This window comes from Acipenser ruthenus, chromosome 9 (assembly GCF_902713425.1).
Source record: "Acipenser ruthenus chromosome 9, fAciRut3.2 maternal haplotype, whole genome shotgun sequence".
Taxonomy (NCBI): Eukaryota; Metazoa; Chordata; class Actinopteri; order Acipenseriformes; family Acipenseridae; genus Acipenser; species Acipenser ruthenus.
The window spans coordinates 58,768,265-58,786,000 of record NC_081197.1 but is presented as its reverse complement, the minus strand read 5'-3'; the positions used below and the strand labels follow the sequence as shown (position 1 = coordinate 58,786,000).

The following is a 17,736-nucleotide window of genomic DNA, read 5'->3' as shown; positions in this document are numbered from 1 at the left end:
GTTGAGTGACCAAAAGATGAAACGGAATGCAGTATGTGACTTGAAAAATGTACCTCTCAGCAACGCAATAGGCAGGCCATCTTATGTGATTGGGTGACTGAATCAGGAAAACCATGCCCTGTTTTTTTTTTAACATTTCAAAGTATCTATTATAAAGAAAAGCTCTATAGCCTGCATATACTGTAGGACAACAGCCATAGGTGCCTTTAGCTAGGGCTTATAGGTGCAGGACTGAGAACCATTCAATGCATTAAGCAATTACTATTGATTATTGTATTTATTTATTAATTTATTGATCGATTTATTTAATAAAGTGAATCAGGCTGCTAGTTTAAATAGAATGTTTTTTTCGGGGCTTTCGTTTTTGATATACTGTATGAAATTACGGTCACGGGCATATTCTTTTTGTGTGTAGGCATTTTTGTACATTTCTTCATAATTCTGTTTTAAATCCTCTGTATCTTAACTTTAATACAGCTTTAAATCCCCCTAACACACCTCCATCCTCATTGTAATCTTGTTTTAAATCTCGCAAGCGGAGTCTCCAATAGAAATGTAGGAATGTGCTGTCACTCAGTAGTTGGGGCAGGTTTAAAGTATTCAGAACGAATCAATGATAGATACAAGTCAGGAAGGCAGGACATTGCCCAGCAGCACTGGGAAATGTATTTATTATTATTTTTGTAGTAGGTTTATTTTTTAATGGGAAAGTCGCCCTGGATAAGAAATAAATAATTAATTAAATAAATAAATAAATAAATAAATAAATAAATAATACTGTAAGTGTTTGGTGGCTAATCATGTTGAGTTTATTTATTACGGAGGTCAAAGGGTAAAAGAGAAAATGCATGATCAAAGGAATTCACCGAACAATTAATTATAAACAAATTGTTTATTGGGTTAGGGAGTGCTATTGTAATTTTAAAAGCTTAACCATTTGCCACCCTAAATCGAATCAGGTCCGACATTAAAAATGTTCCTTTCCGGTCCAATGTCGGGCCCTGTCCGACATCATCAAAAAGCCGTTAATCAAAGGTCCCTAGTTGTTTTTTCTCCAGAAAAAGCTGAGAACAATAATCCCTTCACCATAGACATAACAAGGACATAAACAAACAAGATAGCTGCTTCTGCATCTAGCACACAAAAGAAAATTGCAGACATTTGCCAAGATTTTTGGCAAATAGGAATAAAATAATGACTGGGATAGCATTATTGAGGAGATATGTGATAAATACAGTGAACAAGGAGTGGGGCAGAGCTGGAGATGCAGTACTGAGTCTCCTGTTGATACTCAGTGCCTTTTAAACTTATTTTACTGTGAAAAAAAACACTTTTAAACAATGTGTGTAAAATAAACAACTCGTGTGAAAATAAATTAGACCTGACGTGCCTGACAGGTGCTGCATAAATTGACCTGTGGAAGGGTGGTGGGCAATTCACTGACACACACGAGAGACAAAAGTTTTATTTTTACCCCCAGAGGGCGCTGTTGTCTGTGGCCTGGATACTGGCAACATTAAACAGGACCACAGGTTTACCAATGCTGGTATACAGTCCAGGGCACATACAAGTGCTCAACAATAATAATGAAACCAAAAGGCAAAAGAAAAATGGAAAATAAAACACAGTAATAAAACTACAAAACAAAAGTTCTGCTTACGCAGTGTATATCTTAAGCTGTGGCAAAATATCCCCCTGAATGAGAGTAAATGACTAATGGGTTTTAATTTTTTAATTTTTTTTTAATCCGTGGCATCCAATTTTTAACCCACACGCCAGATCACATCAGGATTTTATATGTGAAGTGTTCTAAGCAGTGTGGAGTAGTGGTTAGGGCTCTGGACTCTTGACCGGAGGGTTCAAACCCTGGTGGGGGACATTGCTGCTGTACCCTTGAGCAAGGTACTTTATGTCAAAATAATGTGATATCTTGTAAGTCGCCCTGAATAAGGGCGTCTGCTAAGAAATAAATAAATAATAATAAATATACATTCTGCATAACAAAATGAATAATTGTAAATTAAGTTTAGAAATTATACACACAATAGATATTCCCATTCTTTTTTATTTCCATTTGGCTGCTGCTCGCTGGTGTGAGAGCCGCCTCCCTGTACGCTAGTAGTTTCCATAACAGTGAATTATGCCTCCATTCATTTTTCTTGATCTTGTTAACATGCATTTTGATTAACGAGTTCCCCTTATCAAGTTGTTGAGACAGGAAGTGATGTAGGTGACCTGTGACAATTAAGCTATTTGACAAGAAATGCATTCATTAACGACCTCATCGAATCAATTTCAAAGCATTATCGGATTGATTTAATTGACACATTTCATTTGAAAATCAATGTATTGACGAGTTCAATACAATAACAGTGGTGTTTGAAAATCCTGCCCTATATTTCTTAATGTGTACCAAAAAAAATGATAAACATATAAACATTTAAGAGCAGACAGTATTCGAGTTCAGCCACAACCCCACAAAAATATACAGCGCTGCTAGTCCTTTGTACTTTCACACAGTAAATTCAGCCTGACCCCAAACCCACGTCTCCATCTCTGTCTTTTGCATCATCACTGTGACGGCTCAGGCCTCTCTGTTTATTAATGGTATGGAGGAGATTAAAAAGCTGGTATAAATACAACATTACAAACACACATCGCAGTCCTGTAACTGATTGGTATTGAAACAATATAGAAATATCAACTGGCCAATACAAAATTCTGTATGAAATATGAACCATAAAGTATCAATCATTAAAAAGGTCTTTCCAACAAAAAAGAAGAATCGTTTACCAATGCGAGACACTAATCCCCTTGTGAGAAGTGTTAGTTTCTTTTTTTTTTCTTGAGCACCAATGATTTCTGAAAGTCCTGTGTTGTCAGATGTTCTGACTGGTTCTTGTAAAATTGTCAGTAGTGTTCTGTACCTGGACCTGCTTCCATTGCCAGTGCAGAGACTTTGATCATTGAATCAAAGATTATTTTTATAATAAAGTAATGTTTTACTTTCAACTGCTCTTAGTATCACTTGTAATACTTTCTGATGGTGCTGAAACTATTACAATTATTTGAATGCTCCACTTTTACATGAGCAGTCTTCTGATTTACTACTAGGAAATTTGCATCAGTTCACATTGAGTTTTTCATCAAAGAAGAATGATCAGGCTGGGAGGCAGAGATAAAAGTGGTACTATGCATTCTATTTAAACTAGCAGCCTGATTCACTTTATTAAATAAATCGATCTATCAATCAATAAATAAATACAATAATCAATAGGAATTGCTTAATGCATTGAATGGTTCTCAGACCTGCAACTATAAGCCCCAACTAAAGGCACCTATTGCTGTTGTCCTACAGTATATGCAGGCTATAGAGCTTTTCTTTATAATAGATACTTTGAAATGTTAAAAACAGGGCATGGTTTTCCTGATTCAGTCACCCAATCACATAAGATGGCCTGCCTATTGCGTTGCTGAGAGGTACATTTTTCAAGTCACATACTGCATTCCGTTTCATCTTTTGGTCACTCAACAGAAAAGCAGTCATCAGATCAGAGGAGCTGCTAAAATGAACAGACTCTTCTTGCTTAATGTATTGTTCTGCATCGTATGTAAGTGTGAACCTGTTTATTTATTCATTTAATCAGTAAACTACATCAAGTAGAAAACTGCTACAGAAAACCATTTTAATATGATATACATTTATTTTCCTACAGAAATATTTAATTTGTAACTTAAGCAAATGGTCAGAAACAATTCTGTAATTACTTTATAACATGGACCTTTATACTAGTAATGTGTCATGAGGATGTTGCTGTAAGCATCTGTTCCTTGTTAATAATGATCACAATATTTAGTAACACATTTATAAATATTTTATAAATGGATCCCTAAACTAAAGTGCAGTCAAACTAAAGTTTAATTCCCCGTCTGTTGATCTTGTCCCTTCTTTTGTCTCAGACATCTTTAAATACAAAGAATATCCAATAGCAGCCAGACCTTCAAGAGAATATTCTATCTTGGGTAATGTTAAATGTAATAATTGCTGTTATTAAACACTATTCAAGGGTTCGGCAGCAGTGTGGAGTAGTGGTTAGGGCTCTGGACTCTTGACCGGATGGTCGTGGGTTCAATCCCAGGTGGGGGACACTGCTGTTGTACCCTTGAGCAAGGTACTTTACCTAGATTGCTCCAGTAAAAACCCAACTGTATAAATGGGTAATTGTTTTCAAAAATAATGTGTAAAAAAATAAATAAATAATGTAATTGTATGTAAAAATAATGTGATATCTTGTAACAATTGTAAGTCGCCCTGGATAAGGGCGTCTGCTAAGAAATAAATAATAATAATAATAAAGAAACAGTGTGTAGAAGCTGGACTGCAGTCAGAGCTGTCTAATTTAAAGAGGAACTGCTGTACTGTGTGAAGAGCGTATAGTTTTAACAGCTTGTATCATCAGAGCGTGAGCTAGGGCAGTTCACCTTTTTATTTCTGACTTTCTATGCCCTGCTTTTAGCAGCATTTTTTTATTAAATAACATAAAAATCAATGAACAAACAAATGGTGTATTGCAAGAAAGCATCGTGGTTTATTGTGCATTTACTGAACTAAAGGTACAATTGTGGTTACAGACATAGTTCTTATCTGCTTAGGCAAAACAAAATACAATGTTCATAATTGTGAAGCAGTTTAAACAGATTGCTTTGCAAAGCAGGACAAATTAGCCATATTTACTACGATGAAAATACTGCAGCTCAGTGGAATAACTCCACAGTAATGAAATCCTTCATCTTTGTCATTGTTCATTTGTCTGCTTCAGTTCATGGTCTGGAAATTCAGGACATTTGGACATTTCCTACCATTGCAATTAGCAAAACTATAGCATCTATAAGCATTTAATAAGCTTCTTTATTTGTGAAAATGTTCCTTTTTGGGGGCTTCAGGCCAGAATCTCATCTTTCCTTATACTTATGTTGGTCATTTTCTTCTTAAGAACATTATAATTATTGGGATTGCAATGACAAGACATCCACTCCTTGCAAATGAGAGAATCACAAGTATACGCATGTTCTGGTTATAATCTGAAATGTAAATGAGAGGTATATTAAATGTTAATGCAGCAGGAACATTGGCTTTGGGTAAAGAGAATTTTCTGCATTGTGATGGGGTCATTCACAAGAGAACCCCAAGCCAAACACAAAACAATATTCACTGTTTTGTATCTGATCTAAATTTGGTCAAATATATTGTTTTTATTATAAGAAAAACAAGGAAACTGTTAATGGAAATGCAAAACAATTCATATGTATCACGCACATTTCTCCATACAGATTTCCATTGCTAACACACACGTTTGTGTGTTAGCAATGGAATTATTTTTAGCATGGCAGTGTACAAGAAAAAACAGAAGCTCACCCGTATTGTTTTTCTTGGTTCCATTTCCATTGCTGATCTCCCCACATGACACCAGTGTACAATAGTAAGACTGCTCAGATTCAGAGATAGGAGGCTGAATAATCCTTCCTCCGGATTCAATACCTAAACACAGCAAGGAAGGTGTTCAGGAATATTTTTCAAAAATCTCAAAATATGTTTTCTCCACCAATGTGTTTCTGTGGAAGGCAAGCCCAGCAGGTATCCAGTAAGAATGAAACATTCAGGAATGTGCAGTGGCAGCCTTTCTCTCTTTCTTTTTTGTTACGTGAGCAAGTTCTTTTTGGGCATGTTTTTTTTTTATCCACAGCTGCTTTGTTATGTGCAATGTGATTTCAAATTGAAGCACAGACATGTGTTCTTTGTTTGGTTATTTACTACAATTTGTATCTGTTGAGTTTCCACGTGCCATATAATATTGATTTTCAACTTTATATTTAAATTTGTTTTAAAGGCATTTACTTTTTTTTTAAGTATATTTAGTTTTAAAAAGCTTAGCACTTCAAACAAAGTTTATACAATACAGTTTTTAATTATATACCGCATTTATGTATGTCAGTTGCAGTGCTGTTTACCACTGATGAAGGTGTTGATTGAAGATTAGCTGATCTAAATACTTATAAAGATTAGTTCTGATCAGTATTACTGTATAAAATGAGGGATTCAAGCCCATGTCCAAGAACACTAGAATGGTAACGGATGGAGCATTGCTGCCACAACAAGATCACCAGCCAGACTGTTTCAATGCAATGCTGAGCACAAACCCCTGAATAATAACAGCAATTATTACATTTTACATTACCCAGGATAGAATATTCTCTTGACGGTCTGGCTGCTATTGGATATTCTTTGTATTTAAAGATGTCTGAGACAAAAGAAGGGACAAGATCAACAGACGGGGAATTAAACTTTAGTTTGACTGCACTTTAGTTTAGGGATCCATTTATAAAACATTTATATATGTGTTATTAAATATTGTGATAATTATTAACAAGGAACAGACGCTTACAGCAACATCTTCATGACACATTACTAGTATAAAGGTCCATGTTATAAAGCAATTACAAAATGCTCAATTTGAATTTCTTCAAGTCATTTAGCAACTGCTGTAACTCTCTAGCTTCACTATCTTGTCCTGGCTGCATTTACTGCTGTTGTCAACACTTTTTTCTCCAAGGTCTTTTTCTAATAATATTTTTAGCTAAATGGCCTCCTCTCATTCTTAAATTAAATGTTATTACGTCTTTTCTTAAGAGAAATGATAATATAGATGGCATGCATTGACTGTGAGAAGTGCAAATAAAACATATTTCAGTTTTTACTCCCATCCCAAGAAACATTTTAAAGGAACATTCAATATATATATATATATATATATATATATATATATATATATATACATATAAATTAACCTTTGAATTTACCTTTAAGCAGCAGTGCAGTTCCAGTCCCAAAAAGCACACGACTGTATATCACTGCTCCGCAGTAATAAACAGCCATATCCGACGATTCCATCTTTAAAATTGTGAGGTTAAAACTGTTGCCATTGTTTTGCAGTTGGAAACGTGATTTATTATTAAATTCTTCATAAAAGGTAGGCTCTACCTTTCCATCATCTTTTAGTATACAAATAGGAGGCTGTCCAGTGATTTGCTTGAACCAAGCCTTAGTGGTGTGAAGAGTGCTAACTACAGAGCACTCCAGGGTCACAGACTCTCCAAGCTGGGCTGTCACTGATAGATGTGGCTGGACAATGCGCTGTGCTGGAATCTCATCTGTAAATTACAAAACATCACTGTGAGGGTCTTCAGGCAATTAGTGTCAAAGTATCTGAGTATCAAAAACATAAAACAAGGTATTTCCAGCATGGCACAGAATGCGATCAGGACTAATCAAATCACTAATCTAAACATGCTCCAGTCCTAGTATTTAAGCTGTTTTAATTATTAGTAATACAAGCACAGTGATGAGACCCCTTTAATGTTTCACATATTTTATTTTATTTTTGTCAGTGCAGATTCAGATTCCTTCTATTTTTGTGCAAATTACAAGCAAAAAAATAGATGCAAGATACAACTCTACAAAAGTGCTGGCTGCTGTTTTTGTTTCTGACCATTTGCTTAAGTTACAAATTAAATATTTCTGTATGAAAATAAATGTATATCATATTAAAATGGTTTTCTGTAGCAGTTTTCTACTTGATGTAGTTTACTGATTAAATGAATAAATAAACAGGTTCACACTTACATGCGATGCAGAACAATACATTAAGCAAGAAGAGTCTGTTCATTTTAGCAGCTCCTCTGATCTGATGACTGCTTTTCTGTTGAGTGACCAAAAGATGAAACGGAATGCAGTATGTGACTTGAAAAATGTACCTCTCAGCAACGCAATTGGCAGGCCATCTTATGTGATTGGGTGACTGAATCAGGAAAACCATGCCCTTTTTTTTTTAACATTTCAAAGTATCTATTATAAAGAAAAGCTCTATAGCCTGCATATACTGTAGGACAACACCCATAGGTGCCTTTAGCTGGGTCTTATAGGTGCAGGACTGAGAACCATTCAATGCATTAAGCAATTCCTATTGATTATTGTATTTATTTATTGATTTATTGATCGATTTATTTAATAAAGTGAATCAGGCTGCTAGTTTAAATAGAATGTTTTTTTCGGGGCTTTCGTTTTTGATATACTGTATGAAATTACGGTCACGGGCATATTCTTTTTGTGTGTAGGCATTTTTGTACATTTCTTCATAATTCTGTTTTAAATCCTCTGTATCTTAACTTTAATACAGCTTTAAATCCCGCAAACACGCCTCCATCCTCATTGTAATCTCGTTTTAAATCTCGCAAGCGGAGTCTCCAATAGAAATGTAGAAATGTGTTATCACTCAGTAGTTGGGCCGGGTTTTAAAGTATTCAGAACGAATCAATGATAGATACAAGTCAGGAAGGCAGGACATTGCCCAGCAGCACTGGGAAATGTATTTATTATTATTTTTGTAGTAGGTTTATTTTTTAATGGGAAAGTCGCCCTGGATAAGAAATAAATAAATAAATAAATAAATAAATAAATAAATAAATAATAATAATAATAATAATAATAATAATAATACTACTACTAATAATAATAATAATAATAATAATAATAATACTGTAAGTGTTTGGTGGCTAATCATGTTGAGTTTATTACGGAGGTCAAAGGGTAACAGAGTAAATGCATGATCAAAGGAATTCACTGAACAATTAATTATAAACAAATTGTTTATTGAGTTAGGGAGTGCTATCGTAATTTTAAAAGCTTAACCATTTGCCACCCTAAATCGAATCAGGTCCGACATTAAAAATGTTCCTTTCCGGTCCAATGTCGGGCCCTGTCCGACATCATCAAAAAGCCGTTAATCAAAGGTCCCTAGTTGTTTTTTCTCCAGAAAAAGCTGAGAACAATAATCCCTTCACCATAGACATAACAAGGACATAAACAAACAAGCATTATTGAGGAGATATGTGATAAATACAGTGAACAAGGAGTGGGGCAGAGCTGGAGATGCAGTACTGAGTCTCCTGTTGATACTCAGTGCCTTTTAAACTTATTTTACTGTGAAAAAAAACACTTTTAAACAGTGTGTGTAAAATAAACAACTCGTGTGAAAATAAATTAGACCTGACGCGCCTGACAGGTGCTGCATAAATTGACCTGTGGAAGGGTGGTGGGCAATTCACTGACACACACGAGAGACAAAAGTTTTATTTTTACCCCCAGAGGGCGCTGTTGTCTGTGGCCTGAATACTGGCAACAGTAAACAGGACCACAGGTTTACCAATGCTGGTATACAGTCCAGGGCACATACAAGTGCTCAACAATAATAATGAAACCAAAAGGCAAAAGAAAAAGGGAAAATAAAACACAGTAATAAAACTACAAAACAAAAGTTCTGCTTACGCAGTGTATATCGTAAGCTGTGGCAAAATATCCCCCTGAATGAGAGTAAATGACTAATGGGGTTTAATTTTTTAATTTTTTTTTAATCCGTGCCATCCCATTTTTAACCCACATGCCAGATCACATCAGCATTTTATATGTGAAGTGTTCTAAGCAGTGTGGAGTAGTGGTTAGGGCTCTGGACTCTTGACCGGAGGGTTCAAACCCAGGTGGGGGACATTGCTGCTGTACCCTTGAGCAAGGTACTTTACCTAGATTGCTCCAGTAAAAACCCAATTGTATAAATGGGTAATTGTATGTAAAAATAATGTGATATCTCGTAAGTCGCCCTGAATAAGGGCGTCTGCTAAGAAATAAATAATAATAATAAATATACATTCTACATAACAAAATGAATAATTGTAAATTAAGTTTAGAAATTATACACAAAATAGATATTCCCATTCGTTTTTATTTCCATTTGGCCGCTGCTTGCTTGAGTGAGAGCCGTCTCCCTGTACGCTAGTAGTTTCCATAACAGTGAATTATGCCTCCATTCATTTTTCTTGATCTTGTTAACATGCATTTTGATTAACGAGTTCCCCTTATCAAGTTGTTGAGACAGGAAGTGATGTAGGTGACCTGCGACAATTAAGCTTTTTAACAAGAAATGCATTCATTAACGACCTCATCGAATCAATTTCAAAGCATTATCGGATTGATTTAATTGACACATTTCATTTGAAAATCACTTCCTACTAAAGCTCTTGTTACTATACCACGAGTTAAAAACAATAACAGTGGTGTTTGAAAATCCTGCCCTATATTTCTTAATGTGTACCAAAAAAAATGATAAACATATAAACATTTAAGAGCAGACAGCATTCGAGTTCAGCCACCACCCCACAGAAATATACAGCGCTGCTAGTCCTTTGTACTTTCACACAGTAAATTCAGCCTGACCCCAAACCCACGTCTCCATCTCTGTCTTTTGCATCATCACTGTGACGGCTCAGGCCTCTCTGTTTTTTTATGGTATGGAGGAGATTAAAAAGCTGGTATAAATACAACATTACAAACACACATCGCAGTCATGTAACTGATTGGTATTGAAAACAATATAGAAATATACATTGGCCAATACAAAATTCTGTATGAAATATGAACCATAAAGTATCAATCATTAAAAAGGTCTTTCCAACAAAAAAGAAGAATTGTTTACCAATGCGAGACACTAATCCCCTTGTGAGAAGTGTTAGTTTCTTTTTTTTTTCTTGAGCACCAATGATTTCTGAAAGTCCTGTGTTGTCAGATGTTCTGACTGGTTCTTGTAAAATTGTCAGTAGTGTTCTGTACCTGGACCTGCTTCCATTGCCAGTGCATTTATAATAAAGTAATGTTTTACTTTCAACTGCTCTTAGTATCACTTGTAATACTTTCTGATGGTGCTGAAACTATTACAATTATTTGAATGCTCCACTTTTACATGAGCAGTCTTCTGATTTACTATCAGGAAATTTGCATCAGTTCACATTGAGTTTTTCATCAAAGAAGAATGATCAGGCTGGGAGGCAGAGATACAAGTGGTACTATGCATTCTATTTAAACTAGCAGCCTGATTCACTTTATTAAATAAATCGATCAATCAATCAATAAATAAATACAATAATCAATAGGAATTGCTTAATGCATTGAATGGTTCTCAGACCTGCAACTATAAGCCCCAACTAAAGGCACCTATTGCTGTTGTCCTACAGTATATGCAGGCTATAGAGCTGTTCTTTATAATAGATACTTTGAAATGTTAAAAAAAAGCAGGGCATGGTTTTCCTGATTCAGTACACCTAATCACATAAGATGACCTGCCTATTGCGTTGCTGAAAGGTACATTTTTCAAGTCACATACTGCTTTCCGTTTCATCTTTTGGTCACTCAACAGAAAAGCAGTCATCAGATCAGAGGAGCTGCTAAAATGAACAGACTCTTCTTGCTTAATGTATTGTTCTGCATCGTATGTAAGTGTGAACCTGTTTATTTATTCATTTAATCAGTAAACTACATCAAGTAGAAAACTGCTACAGAAAACCATTTTAATATGATATACATTTATTTTCCTACAGAAATATTTAATTTGTAACTTAAGCAAATGGTCAGAAACAATTTTGTAATTACTTTCTAACATGGACCTTTATACTAGTAATGTGTCATGAAGATGTTGCTGTAAGCTTCTGTTCCTTGTTAATAATGATCACAATATTTAATAACACATACTGTATATAAATGTTTTATAAATGGATCCCTAAACTAAAGTGCAGTCAAACTAAAGTTTAATTCCCCGTCTGTTGATCTTGTCCCTTCTTTTGTCTCAGACATCTTTAAATACAAAGAATATCCAATAGCAGCCAGACCTTCAAGAGAATATTCTATCTTGGGTAATATTAAATGTAATAATTGCTGTTATTAAACACTATTCAGGGGTTCGGCAGCAGTGTGGCGTAGTGGTTAGGGCTCTGGACTCTTGACCGGAGGGTCGTGGGTTCAATCCCAGGTGGACACTGCTGTTGTAACCTTGAGCAAGGTACTTTACCTAGATTGCTCCAGTAAAAACCCAACTGTATAAATGGGTAATTGTTTTCAAAAATAATGTGTAAAAAAATAAATAAATAATGTAATTGTATGTAAAAATAATGTGATATCTTGTAACAATTGTAAGTCGCCCTGGATAAGGGCGTCTGCTAAGAAATAAATAATAATAATAATAAAGAAACAGTGTGTAGAAGCTGGACTCCAGTCAGAGCTGTCTAATTTAAAGAGGAACTGCTGTACTGTGTGAAGAGCGTATAGTTTTAACAGCTTGTATCATCAGAGCGTGAGCTAGGGCAGTTCACCTTTTTATTTCTGACTTTCTATGCCCTGCTTTTAGCAGCATTTTTTTATTAAATAACATAAAAATCAATGAACAAACAAATGGTGTATTGCAAGAAAGCATCGTGGTTTATTGTGCATTTACTGAACTAAAGGTACAATTGTGATTACAGACATAGTTCTTATCTGCTTAGGCAAAACAAAATACAATGTTCATAATTGTGAAGCAGTTTAAACAGATTGCTTTGCAAAGCAGGACAAATTAGCCATATTTACTACGATGAAAATACTGCAGCTCAGTGGAATAACTCCACAGTAATGAAATCCTTCATCTTTGTCATTGTTCATTTGTCTGCTTCAGTTCATGGTCTGGAAATTCAGGACATTTGGACATTTCCTACCATTGCAATTAGCAAAACTATAGCATCTATAAGCATTTAATAAGCTTCTTTATTTGTGAAAATGTTCCTTTTTGGGGGCTTCAGGCCAGAATCTCATCTTTCCTTATACTTATGTTGGTCATTTTCTTCTTAAGAACATTATAATTATTGGGATTGCAATGACAAGACATCCACTCCTTGCAAATGAGAGAATCACAAGCATGTGCATGTTCTGGTTATAATCTGAAATGTAAATGAGAGGTATATTAAATGTTAATGCAGCAGGAACATTGGCTTTGGGTAAAGAGAATTTTCTGCATTGTGATAGGGTCATTCACAAGAGAACCCCAAGCCAAACACAAAACAATATTCACTGTTTTGTATCTGATCTAAATTTGGTCAAATATATTGTTTTTATTATAAGAAAAACAAGGAAACTGTTAATGGAAATGCAAAACAATTCATATGTTTCACGCACATTTCTCCATACAGATTTCCATTGCTAACACACACGTTTGTGTGTTAGCAATGGAATTATTTTTAGCATGGCAGTGTGCAAGAAAAAACAGAAGCTCACCCGTACTGTTCTTCTTGGTTCCATTTCCAGTAATGTCCTCCTCACATGACACCTCTGTACAATAGTAAGACTGCACTGATTCAGAGATAGGAGGCTGAATAATCCTTCCTCCGGATTCAATACCTAAACACAGCAAGGAAGGTGTTCAGGAATATTTTTTAAAAATCTCAAAATATGTTTTCTCCACCAATGTGTTTCTGTGGAAGGCAAGCCCAGCAGGTATCCAGTAAGAATGAAACATTCAGGAATGTGCAGTGGCAGCCTTTCTCTCTTTCTTTTTTGTTACGTGATCAAATGTCTGAGACAAGGGACAAGATCAACAGGGATGATCAACAGACGGGGAATTGAACTTTAGTTTGACTGCACTTTAGTTTAGTGATCCATTTATAAAACATTTATAAATGTGTTATTAAATATTGTGATCATTATTAACAAGGAACAGAAGCTTACAGCAACATCCTCATGACACATTACTAGTATAAAGGTCCATGTTAGAAAGTAATTACAAAATGCTCAATTTGAATTTCTTCAAGTCATTTAGCAACTGCTGTAACTCTCTAGCTTCACTATCTTGTCCTGGCTGCATTTACTGCTGTTGTCCACACTTTTTTCTCTAAGGTCTTTTTCTAATAATATTTTTAGCTAAATGGCCTCCTCTCATTCTTAAATTAAATGTTATTACGTCTTTTCTTAAGAGAAATGATAATATTGATGGCATGCATTGACTGTGAGAAGTGCAGATAAAACATATTTCAGTTTTTACTCCCATCCCAAGAAACATTTTAAGGTAACATTCAAAATATAATTTAATAAACCTTTGAGTTTACCTTTAAGCAGCAGTGCAGCTCCATTCCCAAAAAACACTTGATTGTCTTTCAGTGCTGCGCAGTAATAAACAGCCATATCCGACGATTCCATCTTTAAAACTGTGAGGTTAAAACTGCTTTCATTTGTTAGAATTTGGAAACGTTTTTTATTATCAAAATCTTTATAAAATGTAGGCTCTGATTGTTCAGAAGCTTTCCTTAGGCCTATATACCTAGGAGGCTGTCCAATGACTTGCTTGAACCAAACCAAATCATGGTGCTGAGTACGCGATGTAGAGCACTCCAGGGTCACAGACTCTCCAAGCTGGGCTGTCACTGATAGACGTGGCTGGACAACGAGCTGTGCTGGAATCTCATCTGTAAATTACAAAACATGACTGTGAGGGTCTACAAGCAATTAGCACACAAGCTTCCCATCTGAATATCAAGCTATCCCAGGTATCTGTTTAAAATACCATCAGGTTCAGTTCTGATATACAGCAGACTCTCGCTAATCCAGAACATGCTATACTATTGAAAGAAAGTAATATTAGCTGCAAAAAACAAACTTCACAAAATAAACTGTAAGTATCAAAAACATAAAACAATGACTAGACAAGGTATTTCCAGCATGGCACAGATTGCGATCAGGACTAATCAAATCACTAATCTAAACAAGCTCCAGTATATTCGGATTAGCGAGTTAGCGGGAGCTGTTTTAATTATTAATAATACATGCACAGTGATGAGACCCCTTTAAGGTTTCACATAGTTTATTTTGTAGTATTGGATGTCAGTGCAGATTCAGATTCCGTCTATGTTTATGCAAATTACAAGCAAAAAAAATAAATGCAAGATACAACTTTTCTAAAGTGCTGGCTGCTGTTTTTGTGTCTGACCATTTGCTTAAGTTACAAATTAAATATTTCTGTAGGAAAATAAATGTATATCATATTAAAATGGTTTTCTGTAGCAGTTTTCTACTTGATGTAGTTCACTGATTAAATGAATAAATAAACAGGTTCACACTTACATACGATGCAGAACAATACATTAAGCAAGAAGAGTCTGTTCATTTTAGCAGCTCCTCTGATCTGATGACTGCTTTTCTGTTGAGTGACCAAAAGATGAAACGGAATGCAGTATGTGACTTGAAAAATGTACCTCTCAGCAACGCAATAGGCAGGCCATCTTATGTGATTGGGTGACTGAATCAGGAAAACCATGCCCTGTTTTTTTTTAACATTTCAAAGTATCTATTATAAAGAAAAGCTCTATAGCCTGCATATACTGTAGGACAACAGCAATAGGTGCCTTTAGCTGGGGCTTATAGTTGCAGGTCTGAGAACCATTCAATGCATTAAGCAATTCCTATTGATTATTGTATTTATTTATTGATTTATTGATCGATTTATTTAATAAAGTGAATCAGGCTGCTAGTTTAAATAGAATGCATAGTACCACTTGTATCTCTGCCTCCCAGCCTGATCGTTCTTCTTTGATGAAAAACTCAATATAAACTACATGTGAACTGATGCATGGTAGGTAACATGGTTTGATTTCAGTCAGTAAAGTGAAGCTCAGCTAGAGTGTTGTCTTTCAAATATCAGGAGTACAGAGGCCACTTTGCCAGACTACAACAAGCTCCAACAATGCCCATTGGTGCCTCCTTGATTACAAGAACTACCAGACCAGAAGGATCAAAGGGTTAGGCTGGATACCCTGTCCAACCCATTAAGAGCATAGCTTATAGGCTGTGCTCCAAGAAACTATAATTGTGACCCTGTTTACAGACAACTTGCCTGGATCACATTGATTAGTAACTAGACCCATCCTAGGTAAAAAGTTTCTAGGAAAAGCTTCTATTTCTTAACACTACAACCGCCACAGCAGTCATTTTGACAGTTTGAGGTTTTCAAATTTAAATTACTGAAAGTTTGTTTGAAAGTTATGCAGTTGTCTGTATATTACTTTTCCTAAATACATGTATTAAATACCCTGACGGGGTTTGAAAGGCAGGATCGCGACAATAAATAAGTTATAATCCCGCCCACCTAGAACCGCCAAAGCCATCATTTTGACTGCCTTTTATTAATTGTATTTTTCGGAACTTATTTGTAGCTATTTTCGAGTTTTATGTAAATGTTTTTTTTGGGGGCTTTCGTTTTTGATATACTGTATGAAATTATGGTCATGGGCATATTCTTTTTGTGTGTAGGCATTTTTGTACATTTCTTCATAATTCTGTTTTAAATCCTCTGTATCTTAACTTCAATACAGCTTTAAATCCCGCTAACACGCCTCCATCCTCATTGTAATCTCGTTTTAAATCTCGCAAGCGGAGTCTCCAATAGAAATGTAGGAATGTGTTATCACTCAGTAGTTGGGCCGGGTTTTAAAGTATTCAGAACGAATCAATGATAGATACAAGTCAGGAAGGCAGGACATTGCCCAGCAGCACTGGGAAATGTATTTATTATTATTTTTGTAGTAGGTTAATTTTTATATGTTATGTAAATATAGTTCTTTTTTGCAACATAATATAACTTTTTTTTTTCATTCGGTTCATTGCAAACTGTATCATTCTCATCTGTCAGAGTAAAAGGTACCGTTGTGATCCGGCACACATGAACCCTGCAGACGTGTATATATTTTTAACATGCCGCATACTATTTTTTATTGTTTAAAAAGAAAAGTTACATTTGTAATTGTACAACATGATATATAACTTTGGCTTCAATTTCTTTTTTGTTTCAGTCTGTCTCTAATTTTTCTTTATGGAACTCTTTCCTGTAGCTCAATCTAGTTGAGGTATGCTGCCTCTATGTCTATGTTTAAACCACCCCCAAGGAAAGTTTAAATTGAATCCACCTTTAAACATGGATTAAAATTGGTGGGGCAATGTGATTATATTTGAATCTTTTGTGTTTAAAAAATGTTTAACCTTGGATTAATTTTGAACAATGATTACATACAAAACCTGTTTTCAAGTTGTGTGCAGCCTGATTCAAATACAATCCTTGATTTAATCTGGTTCAGTGGTTAATCCACGCTGGTGCATTCCACCCTCAGTTGTTTATTTCTGGTTTGGTAACTTTATTGGGTGTGTTTCTCCTTTCTGAAATAAACGAGTCAATAGCTTTGAGAATTTCAGCCATTCTGTTTTATGTGTTCTGATTGGTAACTGTAACTGTCAAGCAACACACTTTAGTCACTCTCCCAGTACAGAGTTTCATGATGACTGGAATAAGAGTTTGACAAGAGCAGCATTTTCAAAATAGGCCTGACAGCGATTTTGAGGTTGTTTTTTTTTTTTACGATTGTTCGAAATCTCCCAGATATACTGAAATGCACAAAAGTTATTTAGTATTAGTACTGAAGTAACATTAAGGGTATAAAGCTGTGTCACACATGTAATGTATACATGAGCTGTTTCTACAATACAGCATGTATATTGCCATGTTAAAAACATCCCGGTTTGTTTAGAGAGGTCATTGTATATGTTTAATCACATTAGGTGTTATATAATTGCAATATGATTGTCTTCGTTTTTATAAACTTTATATTTTGACCATTAGCATACTATTACTATACTATTTCTTGCTATAAGGGGTAAAGAGTGAGATATTCATATTGGGAAATAATAAGACAATGAATCTCTGGAGCAAACGTTGTAGGTTAATATGAATGTTTTAGAACTAATGTAGAGAACAGGAGCTTGAATTGCAAACACTAAAATTCAACAGA

The 17,736-nt window shown here is 35.1% G+C and overlaps 2 gene segments (V, D, J or C); both read right to left on the bottom strand.

Moving 5' to 3' along the window:
• Positions 1-4,567: 4,567 nt before the first annotated feature.
• Positions 4,568-10,733, bottom strand: LOC117972923 (Ig kappa chain V region K-25-like). The segment is given in 4 exon segments: positions 4,568-5,082; positions 5,417-5,539; positions 6,859-7,209; positions 10,718-10,733. Coding segments are annotated over 4 exon segments (594 nt in total).
• Positions 10,734-12,342: 1,609 nt separating this feature from the next.
• Positions 12,343-15,100, bottom strand: LOC117407424 (Ig kappa chain V region K-25-like). The segment is given in 4 exon segments: positions 12,343-12,849; positions 13,184-13,306; positions 14,011-14,367; positions 15,023-15,100. Coding segments are annotated over 4 exon segments (627 nt in total).
• Between the last annotated feature and the right edge of the window lie 2,636 nt (positions 15,101-17,736).